The sequence below is a fragment of the Protobothrops mucrosquamatus genome, unplaced genomic scaffold (genome assembly GCF_001527695.2).
Source record: "Protobothrops mucrosquamatus isolate PMUCROS unplaced genomic scaffold, P.Mucros_1.0 scaffold_296, whole genome shotgun sequence".
Taxonomy (NCBI): Eukaryota; Metazoa; Chordata; class Lepidosauria; order Squamata; family Viperidae; genus Protobothrops; species Protobothrops mucrosquamatus.
Window position 1 is genome coordinate 140342 of NW_015386372.1, and position 20675 is coordinate 161016.

The following is a 20675-nucleotide window of genomic DNA, read 5'->3' on the forward strand; positions in this document are numbered from 1 at the left end:
GTAAAAAGACAACTGCAAGGTGAAATGCTTACCATATTTCCCTAGGAAAGGGGCAGGGGTAGATAATGTCCTCCCAACAGGGACCTAACTGTTTGGTGCCTCTTTCTGCTCCTGCTGATTCTCACTCTATTTTACCTAACAAAGGAACAGAACATAGAATTGGATGACCCTCAAATACTCAGGTCTGTCCATATAATTACTGTCCCAGTAGAATTTTATATTTGAGATCCTTGCTATTTAGAATTGTGTTTCTGAAGGGTGAAGAGAACTAGCTAGGTTATGCCTAATAACTACTGAAAATCATCTCACAGACTCACTCTACAAAATCAGACCTAGGAAGAAAGAAAAATGTTAACATTTACTTAAGCTCTGATAATACCCCAAGCTCTGACCTCCCTAGAGTTGGGACAGTATAACACCTTAAGAAAGGAGTGTGGTTCTTAGTCCCAATCAGTAATTGCAGAGGCTCACTTTTGCATAATAAGAATTCAAGTTAGCAAGTCCCCTGTACCTATGGTACTGACGTTGCACTGCTTTCCCATCTGGTACTTAAACTAGTAAAGGCATTAAGATACTCACACGTTAAATGTTTATGCGCCATATCCTTCCTAATATCTGTCACCGGCCTTGGAGATTGGAACTTCTACTGTGAGGAGCAATGCATCACATAATAGATATTTTAAATGGGTACCACTTTAATGCCAGAGATGAATTGTATAGTTCACCACAATCAAGAGTTTATTTTCTAGTCACTTGAGCCAAATGGAAGTTAGAGAAGGAATGGATAAGTTACATGTATGCTGGACCATAAAAAAAAAATACCTAGATAGTTCATGCTCACAGACTATCTAGTATTCTTCTAATAGGTGTCCCTGAGACACATAGTCTCTTCAGCCATTAGGACAAGGTGGATCAAAGCTTCCACTTAAACTAATCTATGGGGGATAGCTTACATTATTGTAGTCACCTCATTCACCTTCAGTATAAATATTCCATTGGGGGAACGTATGCGAAGTGGGCACATGGTCATCCATCATATCTTTATCAGTATTATATCCCTTAGCTGAAGCATTTTGTATCAGGAGAATACAAAACAAAGGTGTATCTCTAGGAATTAAATATAATAATAATAACAATGATAATGATAATAATAAAGTTGGAAGGAACCTTGGAGGTCATCTAGTCCAACCCCCTGCTCAGGCAGGAAACCCTATACCATTTCAGACAAATGGCTGTCCAGTCTCTCCTTAAAAACTTCCAGTGTTGGAGCATTCACAGCTTCTGGAGGCACTGATTAACTGTTCTAACTGTCAGGAAATTTCTCCTTATTTCTAGGTTGCTTCTCTCTTCGGTTAGTTTCCATCCGTTGCTTCTTGTCCTGCTTTCAGGTGCTTTGGAAAATAGCTTGACTCCCTCTTCTTTGTGGCAGCCCCTGAGATATTGGAACACTGCTATCATGTCCCCCCTCGTCCTTCTCTTCATTAAACTAGACATACCCACTTCCAGCAACCATTCCTTGTATGTTTTAGCCTCCAGTCCCCTGATCATCTTTGTTGACTAAGATACTCCCCAAAGAGCAATTTGTTTATTATTGATTATGTGCTATCAAGTCTTTTTCAACTCCTACTGGCCACATTACTCCATGATGGTCTGTCTCTAATCTGTTCTTTCAGCTGTCCCAATGGTCATGGACTCTGTTACAATACTCATTGCATTGTAATTGAATTCATCCACCTTGCAACTGGACGTTCTTTTCTTCTCTTTCGTTTCACCTTTCTCAGCATTCAAGCCTTCTCCTGAGAGCTAGGTCTTCACATAATAGGATAAATAGGATAATTTTAGCCTCATCATTTGTGCCTTGAATGAGAATTCTGGGTTGATTTGTTCAGTGAGCTATCAGTTTGTTTTTTTGACTGTTTTCAGTTTGCTCAAGACTCTTCTCCAAAACCAAAATTCAAAGACATCAGTGTTGTTCCTTTTCTGCTTCTTTAAAGTCCAACTTTCACTTCTGTAGAGTCATAGGGAATACAATGACTTGTATGATTCTGATTTTTGTATGTATAGACACAGCATTTGAATATTTTTTTCCAAGGTCTTCATAGCTACTGTACCAAGTGCTAGTCTGTGGCATATTCTTGACTGCCTGTTCATTTACTGTTAATGGTTGATCCTAAAGGGCAAAAGCTGTCACCACTTCAGTATCTTCATTGTCAATTCTAAGCCTGGTTGTTATACTTGTTATCATTTGCTTTTCTTTATATTTAATTTTAGTCTCATTTTTTTTACTGTGCTCTTTGATTTTTATACTAAAGTTTTCAGATCCTTTGCATTTTTGGCTATCAGGGTAGTGTCATCAGCTTAGAACAGTTTATTGATGCTTCTTCCTCCAGTTTTAAAATCATTTTCTTCCAATTCAGCTTACCTCAATATATATTCAGCATAAATGTTGAATAAATAAAGGGAGAATATGCAATCTTGTCGCCCTTCTCTGCAAAGCTGGAGCCAGTGTTTTTCGCCATATTCTGTCCATAGTGTAGTGTCCTGAGCTCTATGTAAGTTTCTCCTGAGGACAATGAAATGTTCTGAGATACCAATTTTTCTGAGCACTTGATGTGATTGATGCAATCAAGCAATCAAAAGTGTTTCTATAATCCATGAAGCATCTACCAAATTTCTTATTATATTATCTACAATAATATGCTCTTAATTAATTAACCATCAGACCTATAAGAAAGAAGATAATGTCTGGTTCTGCTTACAGATCAAGAGGGAGGAAAATATCTACTGTTGGATGTCCTCTCTTTTTTATAGGTGTAGAGTCAAAAGTTCAATTTAATTAAGTTTAGTTTGATTTCTTTCAACAGTTTAATAGTAGTGTAAACGCAGGTATTATTTGATTTTGAATATGTATTCTCCATTACTTCTAAATATAAACAAATCATTTTTGTCTCAGATTTACATAACCAGTGGATAGCTGTTAAATTAGAAATTTATTCTAAATTTAACAGAAAGCTATTCTTTATAATGCACAAGTATTTTGAATTTCTTTTAAAACATGAAATCTTACTTATGAAATATGTTAGATTGAGATGTACTACGGGTTGAACTTTTTCTTAATGTTTGTGCTTTTAGATCAGGCATGTCAAGCTCGTGACGTCACGCGACATATCAGAGCTTTTTCACCATTGCCAACAATGGGGTGGGCGCGGCTCCGGTATGATGAAACCGGCCTGCAGGCCGGCAGTTTGACACCCCTGTTTTAGATCAACAGCAACTTCCAGTTTGATATTCTAAAATAGTGTTTATTTATTTATTTATTTATTAAATTTATATCCCGCCCTTCTCCTTACGGACTCAGGGCGGCTGACAATCGATTAAAAATACACCAAAACAATTACAGAATTAAAATTAATTAAAAAGAAATATTTAAATATAGTCGAATTAAAATATGATTAAAACCCCTCTAAAAATTGCCCTAGGCCAGTCCCGCTTGTTGGAATNGTACTTAAACTAGTCAAGGCATTAAGATACTCACACGTTAAATGTTTACGCGCCATATCCTTCCTAATATCTGTCACCGGCCTTGGAGATTGGAACTTCCACTATGACAGTGGTTCTCAACCTTTTTAATGCCGTGACCCCAACTGGTCGTAAGTCGAGTACTAAACCGGTCGTAAGTCGAGGACTAAACCGGTCGTAAGTCGAGTACTAAACCGGTCATAAGTCGAGGACTAAACTGGTCATAAGTCGAGGACTACCCAGCCGGTCGTAAGTTGAGGACTTTCCCTGCCCGGGAGCGCCACGCATGCGTGGTTCCGCCCCCTGCGCTGGCCGAGGCGTAGCTGGCAAGCGGCAGAGACGGAGCAGGCCGACCACCAGCTGGCCCAGCCCGAGGGAGGTAAGGCACCCGCCGGAAAAGGGGGAAAAAATGGCGGACAAAAAAATGGCGGACAGCCTTGCTTGGCGACCCCCGTGAAATGGTCGATCAACCCCAAATGGGGTCCCGACCCACAGGTTGAGAACCACTGCACTATGAGGAGCAATGCATCACATAATAGATATTTTAAATGGGTACCACTTTAATGCCAGAGATGAATTGTATAGTTCACCACAATCAAGAGTTTATTTTCTAGTCACTTGAGCCAAATGGAAGTTAGAGAAAGAATGGATAAGTTACATGTATGCTGGACCATAAAAAAAAATACCTAGATAGTTCATGCTCACAGAATATCTAGTATTCTTCTAATAGGTGTCCCTGAGACACATAGTCGCTTCAGCCATTAGGACAAGGTGGATCAAAGCTTCCACTTAAACTAATCTATGGGGGACAGCTTACATTATTGTAGTCACTTCATTCACCTTCAGTATAAATATTCCATTGGGGGAACGTATGCGAAGTGGGCACATGGTCATCCATCATATCTTTATCAGTATTATATCCCTTAGCTGAAGCATTTTGAATCAGAATACAAAACAAAGGTGTATCTCTAGGAATTAAATATAATAATAATAATGATAATAAAGTTGGAAGGAACCTTGGAGATCATCTAGTCCAACCCCCTGCTCAGGCAGGAAACCCTATACCATTTCAGACAAATGGCTGTCCAGTCTCTCCTTAAAAACTTCCAGTGTTGGAGCATTCACCGCTTCTGGAGGCACTGATTAACTGTTCTAACTGTCAGGAAATTTCTCCTTAGTTTTAGGTTGCTTCTTGTCTTGCCTTCAGGCGCTTTGGAGAATAGCTTGACTCCCTCTTCTTTGTGGCAGCCCCTGAGATATTGGAACACTGCTATCATGTCCCCCCTCGTCCTTCTCTTCGTTAAACTAGACATACCCAATTCCAGCAACCATTCCTTGTACGTTTTAGCCTCCAGTCCCCTGATCATCTTTGTTGACTAAGATACTCCCCAAAGAGCAATTTCTTTATTATTGATTATGTGCTATCAAGTCTTTTTCAACTCCTACTGGCCACATTACTCCATGATGGTCTGTCTCTAATCTGTTCTTTCAGCTGTCCCAATGGTCATGGACTCTGTTACAATACTCATTGCATTGTAATTGAATTCATCCACCTTGCAACTGGACGTTCTTTTCTTCTCTTTCGTTTCACCTTTCTCAGCATTCAAGCCTTCTCCTGAGAGCTAGGTCTTCACATAATAGGATAAATAGGATAATTTTAGCCTTATCATTTGTGCCTTGAATGAGAATTCTGGGTTGATTTGTTCAGTGAGCTATCAGTTTGTTTTTTTGACTGTTTTCAGTTTGCTCCAGACTCTTCTCCAAAACCAAAATTCAAAGACATCAGTGTTGTTCCTTTTCTGCTTCTTTAAAGTCCAACTTTCACTTCTATAGAGTCATAGGGAATGCAATGACTTGTATGATTCTGATTTTTGTATGTATAGACACAGCATTTGAATATTTTTTTCCAAGGTCTTCATAGCTACTGTACCAAGTGCTAGTCTGTGGCATATTCTTGACTGCCTGTTCATTTACTGTTAATGGTTGATCCTAAAGGGCAAAAGTTGTCACCACTTCAGTATCTTCATTGTCAATTCTAAGCCTGGTTGTTATACTTGTTATCATTTGCTTTTCTTTATATTTAATTTTAGTCTCATTTTTTTACTGTGCTCTTTGATTTTTATACTAAAGTTTTCAGATCCTTTGCATTTTTGGCTATCAGGATAGTGTCATCAGCTTAGAACAGTTTATTGATGCTTCTTCCTCCAGTTTTAAAATCATTTTCTTCCAATTCAGCTTACCTCAATATATATTCAGCATAAATGTTGAATAAATAAAGGGAGAATATGCAATCTTGTCGCCCTTCTTTGCAAAGCTGGAGCCAGTGTTTTTCGCCATATTCTGTCCATAGTGTAGTGTCCTGAGCTCTATGTAAGTTTCTCCTGAGGACAATGAAATGTTCAGAGATACCAATTTTTCTGAGCACTTGATGTGATTGATGCAGTCAAGCAATCAAAGGTGTTTCTATAATCCATGAAGCATCTACCAAATTTCTTATTATATTATCTACAATAATATGCTCTTAATTAATTAACCATCAGACCTATAAGAAAGAAGATAATGTCTGGTTCTGCTTACAGATCAAGAGGGAGAAAAATATCCACTGTTGGATGTCCTCTCTTTTTTATAGGTGTAGAGTCAAAAGTTCAATTTAATTAAGTTTAGTTTGATTTATTTCAACAGTTTAATAGTAGTGTAAATGCAGGTATTATTTGATTTTGAATATGTATTCTCCATTACTTCTAAATATAAACAAATCATTTTTGCCTCAGATTTACATAACCAGTGGATAGCTGTTTAATTAGAAATTTATTCTAAATTTAACAGAAAGCTATTCTTTATAATGCACAAGTATTTTGAATTTCTTTTAAAACATGAAATCTTACTTATGAAATATGTTAGATTGAGATGTACTACGGGTTGAACTTTTTCTTAATGTTTGTGCTTTTAGATCAGGCATGTCAAACTCGTGACGTCACGCGACATATCAGAGCTTTTTCACCATTACCGGCAATGGGGTGGGCACGGCTCCGATATGATGAAACCGGCCTGCGGGCCGGCAGTTTGACACCCCTATTTTAGATCAACAGCAACTTCCAGTTTGATATTCTAAAATAGTGTTTTTGGCATGAGCTGATTTGAGGGAGACTGCCAAATAAAATAACATACAGGTAGTCTGGGTTACTACAGTACAACATTTGGAACTGAGATTGCCATTGGTAACCAATGTTTTTGTAAAGAGCAAAACATTGTCATTTAGCAATGACAATCCCAGCAGTTCGAGTTGCTGTTGTAACCTAAGATGTGCAGGTTGTTAAAAGTACCAGGGAAAGCAGGGAAAGTACCAGTAAGTAGTGGGAATGCCACAGGGGGTTGGGAGAGGCCTTGGGAGGGCTAGCTAGGTATGATTTAGGGAAGCGCTTGGGCAGGTTGCATACGAGCATTGGAAAGCTGAGGAGTGGATGACAGGCAAACAAGTTGGGCGGGTGGATGACAGGAAACTGCAGGAAACTTTGCTCAAGTGACTTGTGTCTTTCCCTGCCTGCTTTCCCATTTACTGCTTATGGAAAGTTGGCAGGCAAGGTCACAAATGGCAATCATGTGATTGCAGGATGCTGTAATTGTCATAAATGGGAACTAGTTGCCAAGCATCCATATCATGATCACATGATCCCAGAGGTGCTGCAAAGGCTAGAACTTTGAGGGCTGGCCATATGTTCAGCGCCGTCACAATTTCAACCAGTCACAGAACAAGTGATCAGTAAGCAAGGATTACCTATGTAAATTTTAAACTATCCATGACACTCAGATCTCAACTATATTAAATATCTCTGTGGCAGGAATAATTTAGTAGGATACAAGACAGTGTTTTATGCTTGACATATATTGGAAAGAATAAGTTGACTGGCAAATGAAACAAAATTAATGAATATTTCTTAGCTACTATATGCCTGTACTTTATTTTCCCTCCAAAACCATTTCATTAACAAGTATCAGTTACTAAGCACGTAAGGTTTATGAGTATATACCTGCAGGAGAGATTCTAACAGATTCCAATGACTTACCGTATTTATCGGCGTATAACACGCACTTTTCCCCCCTGAAAATAGGGGGCAAATGATGTGTGCGTGTTATACGCCGATATAATGTTAAGAAGTGGTAATAATATTAATAAAAAAAAGTTCTGAGCTACCCTTATTTTGCTTCAAAGTTCTCTATTTGAAATTTAAGTTTTTTTCCTGAAATTTCCCTCTTAAAATGAAGGTGCGTGTTATACGCCTGTGTGTGTTATACGCCGATAAATACGGTAAATTTCCAATATATGGATGATAAAATCTTAGATTTTAGATAGTGCCTTTCTCCTCAAAAATTTCTTCTGAGACTGTATGGAGTTATGGAAGAAGAATCAGCCAAGGGATTGTTAGATCTCATGGGTCACAGGTTGGAAACCATTCGGTTTAGAAAAATTTGACCGATATTGACTATACCTGAACACAGTTTTATACCATATCGTAGGTCGACCTGTGTTAGACTTACCGTACTACCAATCCCACTATTTTTTTTGAGTGTTATCCTACACAAATATAAATGTAATTAGATAAACTTTTATTCTACAAGAACTTATTTCGTAACCTGGCTATGATTATCCTTAATTTGTAGAGGATGTACCCTGGTGGTGTGCTTAAAATTTGAAGTTACTCAAAGCTTAGTTTGGAACATTCATCCTTAGTGTCTGATTTGTGTTGTTTGGCATGTTAATTAAATATATTTAAATCTTCTGTGGAAACAGAAGGTCATATAAACTGAAACTACTCCTTTAGCTGTTGTTTTAACTGCCTTGGAAATTAAGAATGTATGGGTCATTCTGTATTTGGTCAATTTCAGTTTTGCATGCATTATGTTTTGTATGGTTGGGTTGGAGTTTTTTTTGTATATGTGCCATCCAGTCAGTGTTGAGTCTTGGCAACCGCTTGAACTAATCCTTTCCATTTCGTTGTCAAGATTTTTGGAAGTGGTGTGCCATTGTCTCCTTCCCATGACTGAAAGTGAATGACTCACTGATGTCACCCAGCTGGCTTCATACCTAAGGCAGGACTAGAACTCATGGTCTCCTACTTCCTATCCTGGTACCTTAACCACTAAACTGACTCTTGTGTATTGTACTATTTTTCTAGAAAATTTCTGTAATATTTCATGAATTTTGTTTTTATTGTTTTGTTGTCTCTCGTCCTAATACATGGCTGTATGCAATTGCTAAGTTAAGAACTGCAATACAACACTCAGAGAATTCCAAAATTTGAAAAAGAAAATCTGTTTGGAAATACTGTATTATATCACATTATTTAAAAATGCTGATCAACTATTGTGCAAATTCCACCATCTATATTGAGAACCAGGAAAAAAGAACTGTGGCCTAATAATTAGTTTCGGGCTTCTCATAAAATTTCGAAGGAAACATTAGAATGAAAGGAAAATATAAGTGCCCAAACTGCAACCCAAAACCCACTTATGCATCGTCGAGTGCCGGCTGGGTGTGGCCCATTGGGTGGGCGTGGCCAATTGGGTGAGCATGGCTGCGGTGGTAACAGCAGACTAGGTGGGACTAAAAAGTTCAATCAATCAATTCCAACTTTGCAAGATCTTTTTTTTTCCCGCGAGAAGTTGAAATTGACTGATTGGACCTTTTTCTTTTTCTTTTGCATATGGCGGTGGAGGCCTAAAGCGAAAAGGTTTTATAAAACCCAGCTGAAGGCCTAGGACTGGGGCGACGGCGCGCGTGCCCACAGAGAGGGCTCTGAGTGCCGCCTCTGGCACCCGTGCCATAGGTTCGCCACCACTGTTCTAGTCTCTAATCATCTTTGTTGCATTTTTTCTAAAGTCTCAACATCTTTTTTGTATCTTGGTGACCAAAACTGGATGCAGTATTCTGAGTGTGCTCTTAGCAAAGCATTATAAAGTGGTACTAACACTTCAGGTGACCTTGCTTCTATCACTCTGATGATGCAGTCTAGGACTGTGATGGCTTTTTGGCAGCTGAAGCACACTGTTGGCTCATATTTAAGTGGTTGTCCCCTAGGACTTCTAGATCCCTCTCACAGCTATTGCCATTGAGCCAGGTACCACCTATTCTATACTTGTGCATTTGACTTTTCTTGCCTAAGTGTAAAACTTTACTTTTCTTACTACTGAATTGCATTTTGTTGGATAGTGTTCAAGTCTGTCAAGGTCCTTCTGGATCTTGAATCTGTCTTCTAATCTAAAGCATTGGCTATTCCCACCAGTTTATTGTCTGCAAATTTGATGAGATCCCCTTTTATCCCTTCATCTAAATTGTTTATGAAGATGTTGAAAAATTTTGGGGCTAAGATTAAACCTTGAGATACCCCATTACATGCTTGCCTCCATGTAGACATACTTCCATTAAGGACTACATATTGAGTGTGGTTTGTTGGTTTATTTTAGTTTTATCTTATGTTAAGAATCCTTCTTAAGAACAAGCAAGGGTTGATGATGAACATAAAGGATATACTAGGTGAAATAAGTTACTTAATATAGGGGTGGTTTCATCTGTAATAGTATGTTTATTTTGTCATTAACTGTTTACAAATTTCTAGCTTTCTTCAGTTTATTTGTTTCTGTTGAGTATAGTAATTACTTCTTGTTAAAATGTTGTTTTAATTTTGTTTTGCTTGCTTGCAGTCCAGTTACAACCCAGGGATCACAACAAACACAACAGCCGCAGAAACATTATGGCATTACCTCACCAATCAGTTTAGCTTCCCCTAAAGAGAATGACTGTATACTTACCCAGAAGCTAATTGAAACCCTAAAACCCTTTGGTGTCTTTGAAGAGGAGGAAGAACTGCAACGCAGGTGAATAAAACTCTTTAGTTTTCTTGTGGAAATTTTCTCAGGAAAAATGAAAATTCATAACTGAAGCAACATAGACCAAAAATGTTCTTCCAATTGTCTCAGGCACCAGTTGTTGAAAATTTAAATTTCTGAACAGCAGAATTTACATTCATTGTTTGATTTTTATTCTTGCAGTATAGCTATTTCTATCACATAGACATTTTCTGGTCATGCTGGTCACACATAGGAGTACAATGGGAATTATATCTATTGCAGAGTTTTCAGCACAAAATTAACATAAAATATATGCTAAATTGTTAGCAAAATGGGAGTAGTTTGTGTATTACCTTTCAAATGTAATGATATTTAGTACTTAGAGACATTTTTTTTACATGTGGAAGTCCTAAAATAGCTAACAACCTAGCAGAAAAAACATCAATAACAGATTAATTGTAATGATGATGATGATAGTAACATTAGCAAATTATGTAGATGTAATAATTATGTGTATGTTTCATCAACAGAATTCTAATTTTGGGGAAACTAAATAACTTAGTAAAGGAATGGATACGAGAAATCAGTGAAATTAAGGTATGAATATTTTTATTCATTTAAAAATGACAGAGCTTAAAAAGATCATCACATATATTATGGTGTAAACTTGTAAGTCATAAGTCCATCAGATGGATAAAAGATATATTGAGAGGAATATTACATATTCATAGTATTAATATGAATAAAGCAGGGAATAGTAAAGAGTTTCAAGGGGGAAAAAGTAGACTTTCAGACATTTGTCCCTGCAGATTACTTAAAAAACTTTTTTTAGCTCTATACAAGTCTTATTATCTCCAGTAGACAGAGCGTATGGATTCCCTAAAATGAAAGTAATCAAGGGTGATTGAATGTTGTAATGATTTTATTTGCAATTCTCAATTTGTTAATATTTCTCTTTCTTGTGATCCTATAGTGCACTATTTCAACAAGTGAATTTTCAGTATATAAGGAAAAAACTTTATAATTTCTAATTAGATACATTAATGTATATATACTGTTCATATTGAAGTATGCTCAGTATTTCAGTATAGTTCTGTTGAGATTATAATTGGTGGGATTTTATATATAGGTGAATTTATTCTATATGTCTGAGCAATAAGCTACTGATTGGAGCTCAGAATACATGATAGCTAGTGTGTTGTCTACATGATAGCTAGCTTCTTTTCTCTATCCTTCAATATTGTATTGGCTGCATGGTTTACAAAATTGAAAAAAACTCATCGTATTTTTTCTTTCTTCAGAATCTTCCACAATCTGTAATAGAAAACGTTGGAGGGAAAATTTTTACATTTGGCTCATATCGATTAGGTGTGCACACAAAAGGTAATTTGTTATGTGTGGGATGGATGGATGGATGGACAGACAGAGAATGATGGGCCAGAAAAGTTTTCATGGGGCCACTGTGTAATGTTAGCCCTATAATGTTAATAATTCCTATTTCAATTAAATAAACTAAAACTTTTCTGGTCAACTCAAATCTCTGTAATTATGTCTTACAATGAAGTATGCAGTAATTTTTAGTCTTCGGTATTTTTGCCATCAGAACAATGAAGACTGTTGACCTATTGTAAAGATAATGTGTTCTTCAAAAATCAGCTTGGGAATTCTTCCATGTCTTGGTGACACTTATATACGTTGTAGTCTCTATTTGTATATTACCAAAACTTGGCTGTTTGGAGTCTGAAAATTAGTAGCATGATTTTGGGGGATTTTTCATGTTTTGGAGATTTCTCAAGGATTTCTCTTAATCAAAGAGATCTCCTATTCCCATTTTTAAAATCTACAAAAAGATCCGCAAAAGTTGAGCCCTTCTTCCTTTGATGTCAGTGCAGCAGCCTGTGATCAATCCAGAGCTTCAGGAAGCTCTGAAGCAGCTTTTGATACTTCCAATTTTAACTAGCCCTAACTGTTAGTTCTGCCTAGTTAATTCTATATAAGTGAATAGCACTTAGCATTAAATCTATATACAAAATATAAACTTCATTAATTTAAAAACCTACTCTGTTTAAAATACTGTGTATTCGGAGAATGAAAAATATATCTCTTATTTTAGTTAAATAAACATAGTACCAAGCAGTGGGAATGTAGCTTTCTGTTTGGGCCATGTGGTATGAATATTATGAAACATTTGCTTAAATGTTGAATTAAAAATAACCATTTTTCACTAGAAGAAATGAAGTGCAAAATTATAGAGAATTTTAAATATGTTTTGAATTGATTACTCTATCTTAAGTTTGGGGGAATTAGAAATGTAACTGACAATTAGATTATTTGGGACGATTGTAAATGGAAGACTTGAAAGTATACATTCAAATTAACAAGAAAAACATGGTGAATATTGCCCAATGTATTTGAATATATTACACTAGAGAATATTGCTATTGAAAGTAGATGTTATAGCCTTGACATTTTGGCAGCTTATGTGATATTTAACAGTTTATGATTGCTTGCTTTAGGTGCAGACATTGATGCATTATGTGTGGCGCCGAGGCATGTTGACAGGAGTGATTTTTTCACCTCATTTTATGAAAAACTGAAATTACAGGAAGAAGTCAAAGACTTACGGGTATGCAGATTCCCTTTGAATTTATAAACTTTAGTTTATGAATCCTAACCAAACAATCCAAAAAGTTGATTCGGTAGTGTATGGTAAAGAAGTAACGCTAGTTTTGCAGTGTCCTCCAATAGTGCAGTTCTGTTTCTATTGTGAATGCTTATTGTTTTATTCATATTTATGATAGAATTAGAAACAGTAGGAATCAAAAACAATTGTATCCATCTTTTTAATGCTCGATTTAGGACTACAGTTGGGACAAAATTCCCATCACTAAGTGATGCAGTCATAAAGCATGACAGTCATCAGCAATTCTGATGATTTCTGTTGCTTTTGTTAAGCTAATTCCGCCAATTGTTAGCTAAGGACTACCCTAATCCAAGCCATTCTTGGCTTAGTCCTTCTCATCCCTGAGCCTTGGTAAAGTAAGGATCTGCCTCCAACTCCTCCCCCCCCCCAGCTATCTGTCTTTCCTCTGTCTCTTCCCTTTTGGCGACCCTGAACCCTGCCTTGTGATTCAGCAAGCAGTCACAGAACTTCATGGCTCTGGAGTTGCTTGCCACATTCTGGCTCAACGGCTTCTTGGTGCACTGAGGCTCTGGGACTTCAAGAAGCCTCCGAGCCACAGGGCAGTGCAAAACCATACCTGTCCCTGAAAGTTCAACTGTCACAGTCCAGCCCAGCAGTGTGGTGCATATTTGCCATGTCCTAGGAAGTCCCAGCAGCATGGCGCAACGCTGCTACATCTTAAGAAACCCCAGTAGCATGGTACAGAACTGCCACAGCCCAGGAACCAAGCAGCACAAAGTTACTGTATCCTGAAAAGCCCCAGCTGCTGCAGCCCAGTCGTTTGCTACCCTGTGCTTCAAGAACCTTGCTGCCCTTTACTCCACTTCCTCAGCTGAACATCTTGCTCCTACCACTGACAATGCATGCCCACCCTGACTCTTCACAAGGAAACCATGTGAGTCGATCTTCCCCAGGTCTCATGAGGAAACTGCCATGTGTAATCTTGGAAAGAAAGCCTTGTGTGGCTACCTCCTGAAGGACCAGGCTAGGCATAATTGGTCAGTAGCCGGAATAGGAAGATGATGAAAATCATCTAGGGTATCGGGCCACAGAATATGGGGGACCAAAAGGGCATAGATGAGAAAAAGATAGGGGGAAGGAGGAGAGTTGAAGCACCACTGTAGTTGTAAGGGTGGACAGGCAGCCAGGTACCCAAATTTTGAACATGTGATTAGGGAGATACTGCAACAATCATAACTTTGGAGACTGGTTATAAGTTCCTTCAGCAGTGTCATAACTTGAAATGGTCACTGAACAAAGGGTTGTAAGTATACTGTAGGACAATCTGAAGCTGTTTCTGCATAGAATGAATAGTTCTCATTGCAAAATGCTTATTTTTCAGGCTGTTGAAGAAGCGTTTGTTCCTGTTATTAAATTGTGTTTCGATGGAATAGAGGTAAGATGAAATCCTTTTTTCTTATATGTTACACACCTGCTCTTTAGAAAAGAATGAAGTCACACTTGGGTGCTCTCAAAGGAGTCCACAACTCTTCCCAGTTTAGAGGAATCATTGAATTAGAAGACAAGACCTAGGTCTCAAGGAACCAGAACTTTCCACTATTATGGATCTCATAATAGGCCCATTGATGGGAGAGGTGTTACTAGTAACTAATCATTTCAATTCCTTTTTCTGTTTCCTAAGACCTTTAACCAAGCCTTCAAGGCAGAATGCGGGATTTTAACCTTCAACAGTTAAAGAAGCTTTAGTTCTTTGTAAGACTCCCGTGGATGGAGATTCTATATGGCAGAATACGTTGTGGCTTCAGTTATAAGAATCCCTCCATCCATCCAGTTTATATGGCTGGCCATTAGAACTCTGGACAGTAAAGAAACCAAAGCAGAGAATTATATTAAAACAACACCAACTAAAACTGCATCAAGATTCATTAAAAACAAACTATTGGATATATACACTCATACCAAAACTCCCAAACTAACATCTCACTTCCAAATGCCTAGATTTTTATGACTTTGCAAAAGGTCAATAGAGTAGGCTGTGTTTGTATTTCAAGAGGGGAACTGTTCCACAGGGCATGTGACAAGGCACGCTTTCTTGGACTTGCTAGATGACATTGTTTTTTCACTAGTACCTGGAACATGCCAATTCTGCCAGATCTCATGGGGTGAGCAGAGAGGCAGTCCTTTAAATAACCTGGTCCCATACTATGTAGTCCTCTAAAAGCAACAAGCAGTACCAAGCCTACCAAAATGTTCAGGGATACACACCTTAATATGGGATAAACTCGTTTGATAGGAAATCTGTTTATTTACTGAAGTAGTAAGGGATGAAATCTTTTTCATTATTCAAGACTTTCTTCATGTATAATTTTACTTGCAATCAACATGTGAATTAAACTGCAAAGCTTCTTGAACTTTACCTTGCAATTATGATATCCAAATGCACTATTCAGAGGACATGAGAGAAGAAAGCAGAGTCACAAGACTGATTTGAAACAGAAAAGGTAGTAAGTAAAGAATAATGAAAGATAGAATGGAAAAATGTGAGCAGCTGTCTCTCGGAGGACCAATCTAAGCATGCTTGGTCAGCAGTGGGAGCAAGAAGACAGCAAAGGTCAGCCAGGGAGTTGGGCTGCAGAGTGCAGGAACCCAAAAGGGCATATTAGGCAGGTAGAGGAGTTGCAGTAGCCATAAATGCAGGCAGGTTGCTAAGTGGCCAAATTTAGATCATGTGATCATGGTAATGTTGCAACAGCCATAACTTCAGGCACCAGTTGTAACTCTCTTTATTTAGTGCTACTGTAACTTCAAATGGCCAGTAAATGAATGGTTGTAAGTTGAGGACTCCGTGTATATTCAATAAGCCTGTTGTAAGGCTGATTGCCAAGATCCCAGATTGTAATCACATGATCATGAAGGCGCTGCAACGGCCATAACTTGTAGTAAATTTCGAGGGTCATTGAATGAATGGTGCTTAAGCGAGGATTACATGTATCAGGTTTTATTGGGAAATAATGAAAGTATCTACTGTTTAGATTTCTACCTCATTTAAGCTGCAGAATGCACTATGGAAATTACTGGTTATTCTGGTTGAGAGAACCTTGTAATAAAATTGTATTAATGTGCCTCTAAAAACTACAGCTTTGTAATATTTTCTCAGCAAATGGGATAATATGATTGAGAGCTTATTCTACCTTATTTATTTTTGTTTAGATTGATATCTTGTTTGCCAGGTTAGCACTGCAAACTATTCCTGAAGACCTAGACCTTCGAGATGATAGTCTACTTAAAAATTTAGACATTAGATGCATACGAAGTCTTAATGGTGAGTTTATTTTAATCAGATTTGTATAATCAAAGCAAAAGGTAAACCTTAGTTTTTAAGCAAGTGTCTGACTTTTCATAAGGATTTCTGCTCTTAATTGCATAAATATTTTTCTCCTAAATATTGGACTTATCTTAAATATAAAACAGTTGCATAACCTGTTGTGAAAAGCCATGTGGCGGAACATTTTAAGAAGTTGGAACCATTTGTTTCTTGTCCCCACCCAAATTGAAAAAGATTTTTTTAGATGACATGGCTTGGGGTATGAAAATGGTAAACAGTCCTTTGAGGAGTAGCAACTCTCTGCTGGAATGTTGGCTTATTATTTTAGCTTGCAAAATAATGCACATTTGTCTTGTCTATTAAGAAGTAGTACATTTTGGAGAAATAACTTCTGGAAAACAAGTTTCTTGCCCCAACTACTGCACCTCTCTGTATTATAACTGGTACTTTTATTTAGGCTTTATTTATCATAAGTTTTACCTGCCCAATAACAAAATTACTTGGGTTTGTGTTTAATGGTTTCCATCTGAACTTAAGAACTTCCAGCTTGAAATTGAGTATCAGTTTGTGTATTATTTTGTCAACATGTGCATTAGATTACAAATATAAAACCTTACAGCTAGATATTAGAGCTGAGTGTTATTTTTGACTAATTTCCAAGTATTTGAAAGAAAAATAAGATTCTGATGTTATTTTTTTGCTTCTGTGTTTCAGGTTGCAGAGTAACGGATGAAATTCTCCATCTAGTACCAAACATTGACAATTTCAGGTTAACACTGAGAGCTATCAAACTGTGGGCCAAACGTAAGTGGAGTCTTATGAAACTAGATTTTAAAAAGATACTATACTATCGAATGAAAGAAACTAAACTTATCTGTCTCTTTTCCCTTCTAAATAACAGGGCACAACATCTATTCCAATATACTAGGTTTCCTTGGTGGAGTTTCCTGGGCTATGCTAGTAGCAAGAACTTGCCAGCTTTATCCAAATGCAATAGCATCAACTCTTGTACATAAATTTTTCTTGGTATTTTCTAAATGGTATGTCTCTTTAGATTACACTAAAATAAAAATTATTATAGACCCTGCATTTTAGTGTTGTTTCTATGGCATTTATTCAGATGGTGTCAGGTTAAGAGTTTCACTTAAAAGAGCATTTATTCTCCCAAGAGATTGCAAAACACTGTAGCAGAGATGTACAGTTGCTAAACTTTATAGCTGCCAGTATAGAGCTTCTGTTTACATTGAATAAGGCATTTAAACTAAACCGAACGTGGCCTTTGTGAGCCTAGGAGCTCGTGTCTTATAATGTCATCCATTTTACTTTTAACTAATTAGGGGGTACACAAACATATGTAGCCAAAATGGTTTGATGCAGTAGTGTAGAGAACCTTAAAGATAGTTTAAGGGATAGTTAATCCACAATAACCATGCATGAGGTAATTTCCATGCTACATATTTCATGGAATAATTGAGATGGTTAATGGTGCTCTGAATACTTTTTAAGCCTTCCCCCTCAAAGATTTTTTTGCAGGCGGGTGAGACTGAAATAATTCCAGGTACCACTTGGAAACAATTTCATTATTTCTTCATAAAAAGAATGCTCTATGACAGGGGTGTCAAACTGCCGGCCCACGGGCCGGTTTCATCATACCGGAGCCGCGCCCACCCCATTGCCGGCAATGGCGAAAAAGCTCCGATACGTTGCGCGACATCATGTGACGTCGTGAGTTTGACATGTCTGCTCTATGATAAAAAAAAACACTGTCTTCATGGTCATTCTTAATGTTGGATTTAATTTTTATAATATTGTTTGAACTGGAATGACAGATAATACCTCTATTGGTTAGAGAATTAAACATAAATCTTTGTGGTACTTTACACATATGCACCATTACCTTATGCTGGGGACTTTATAAATATTGAATAAGATGGATAGAATGGTGTGCATAAAATATGTGGCTTTTCAGATTTGTGTTGAAATTTGTTTCTTAGAAGAAACACCTTTTGACTGAGTAGAATAATAGAATTATTAAGGCTAGTTAACTCATTAAAACATAACGATATATTGGATAATTTACATATTAAATTCATTTTGAAATGATCAGGGTACTCTTCTGTGAGGATACAACTAACAGACAAAATGCTGAGTTCATTTGCCAAGTAATGTCAAATATTCGTACCATTCATACTCTTTACCGATGGCAATTCTTATCCATTCGGGCGTGAGAAATGGAATATAAATGTTAAAATAATGTTCTCATAACTAATAGTATAACTATATACCTCCACAGGAGCCCTTTAAATATGAATATCAATTGGGGGAGGAGTGATTTATTTAAAATAGCTTTTGTTGACTCTGTGGCCTGATAATTTTTTTAATTAAGAAAAGAACATTCCTTAATAAAAAAAATAAAAGTAGAGAGATTTCTTTTGAAAAAAAAGCTTCAGCTAATACTGCATCTGTATAAAATAAAGGCTCACATTCAAACATGTTTGTTTGCTTTTTAATAAGTGCTTTTCTTACTCAGTGCTACAATCTCTCTAAACAGGGAATGGCCAAATCCAGTGCTATTGAAACAGCCAGAAGAATGCAATCTTAATTTGCCTGTATGGGATCCAAGGGTTAGTGTATTATTTTTTCCCCATATAAGTTCAAACTGTAAAGTAAAGCAAAGTGATGAAACCCCTGAGAACCTATTCATTACAATTCAAATATTAAGTAGTTTATCAGAACTTCCTGCTCTTTGTAACATACAGATTATGGTTACTTTTTGTCCTGAATTACACTTCAAGTCTGCTATAAAGTCTCTCATCAGTTGGTAAAAATTCACCAGTGATAAGCCTTAAAATGTAACTGTGCTTCAGGTTTAAAGTTATATCAGTTCATTCACCATACAATTTGAGAATTAAGTGTTAACGATCCATAGTTTTACTAAAAATAATAGTTCTATGAGGGGCCAGTATTGTTCACTTATGTCACACATGCCTGCTAATGGGCAGTTGCTTACAGTATCTTTTTTTCTGTGGATGATTGTGAGCATGGTTTTCTACTCCTCAATTATTCCATTAGAAAATTCAGAGTGACTTTCATGGGACCCCCAGTTATTTTTTTTACTCAGTCCTAACCAGCTCCACATCCTTTAGTTCAGCAGTGCTGTAGGCTGGTGTACCCTTGAACAATTTATTGGGTTTCTCTATGGCTTACACAAGAGGTTAAAAAGAATAGAATATTTTTCTCCCTATTGTATGTGGCTATCTCATTTGAATTTGGGGCTTGCTGAAATCCCAGCTGGATTTAAGACCTATATCTACAGAGCACATGGAATCGGAGCTCGTTTGGTTCACCAAAACAAGCAAACTGAGTGTATGTGAAGACTGTACAGTTTTTGTTTACAATAAATAGTTTACTTTAATAAAAGCCCTCATTAAATGTTATGTTATGCTTACCATTCCTATTGCCTTGTTACCTTTTGGCACAATAACAGTGTGTACTCTAATAGATAAATAAAACAAATGTAAGGAAATAATAGGATTTAAAGTCTAAAAATGAAACTTTAAAAATATTGAAATGCATTTGCTATTCCTTCATCAAACAAACTGTTCTAAATAAAAGATACGTTAAAAACATATGATCCTGTGGGTGCTTAGTCTTTTTTTGTTTGTGTTTTTTTAAAAAATGAAATTGGCCTTTTTCTTAATTTATACTACAATAAAATTTGGACCACATATTACAAAGCAGATTCAAGTAGTAATGTGCCACCAGGTTTATCAATATTGTACTGCCTGGCTTAATACCAGGTAATTTCAACATTCCTCAGTATTATTGAAGTACTTCAGTTTTATAATCATAAGAACATAGCAGGTTTTTTTTATTGTTGAAAGCAAAATACACTTTGTTGGCCATTTTTTACGTTTGAAATTGTTTAACCATTTAATATGATTCACAGTTACTAGTTCTTACCAGAATAATCATTTTGAAGTTTTTTTTTCAATGGACAGATCCAAATTTTTTTACTTGAATGTGATTGAAGAAAACTGATTGGCTGTTGTTATGTATAGGTAAATCCCAGTGATAGGTACCATCTTATGCCTATAATTACACCAGCATATCCCCAGCAGAACTCTACCTACAATGTGTCTGTTTCTACACGTATGGTCATGGTTGAAGAATTTAAGCAAGGTAAGTAATTCTGAAAGTTTTAAATTCTGCCCTACTTCATCTATTCCTGAAAGTTTTAAATTCTGCCCTACTTCATATATGCTGTATATGGACAACAGAGCCATGATGCACTCAATGAATAGTAGTAAGTTATGAATTTATGGATTTCCCAAATACTAA

The 20675-nt window shown here is 36.8% G+C and overlaps 1 protein-coding gene across 1 annotated transcript in view; it reads left to right on the forward strand.

Annotated features, from left to right (window-relative positions):
* PAPOLA (poly(A) polymerase alpha) overlaps positions 1-20675 on the forward strand; it is a 52793-nt gene that overhangs the window by 10865 nt on the left and 21253 nt on the right. The window contains exons 2-11 of the mRNA XM_015832050.1: positions 10219-10392; positions 10896-10962; positions 11667-11748; positions 12882-12991; positions 14391-14444; positions 16220-16331; positions 17049-17138; positions 17236-17374; positions 18886-18958; positions 20396-20516. Of these exons, the coding sequence (XP_015687536.1) occupies positions 10219-10392; positions 10896-10962; positions 11667-11748; positions 12882-12991; positions 14391-14444; positions 16220-16331; positions 17049-17138; positions 17236-17374; positions 18886-18958; positions 20396-20516 (1022 nt within the window). The remainder of the gene's footprint in view (positions 1-10218; positions 10393-10895; positions 10963-11666; positions 11749-12881; positions 12992-14390; positions 14445-16219; positions 16332-17048; positions 17139-17235; positions 17375-18885; positions 18959-20395; positions 20517-20675) is intronic.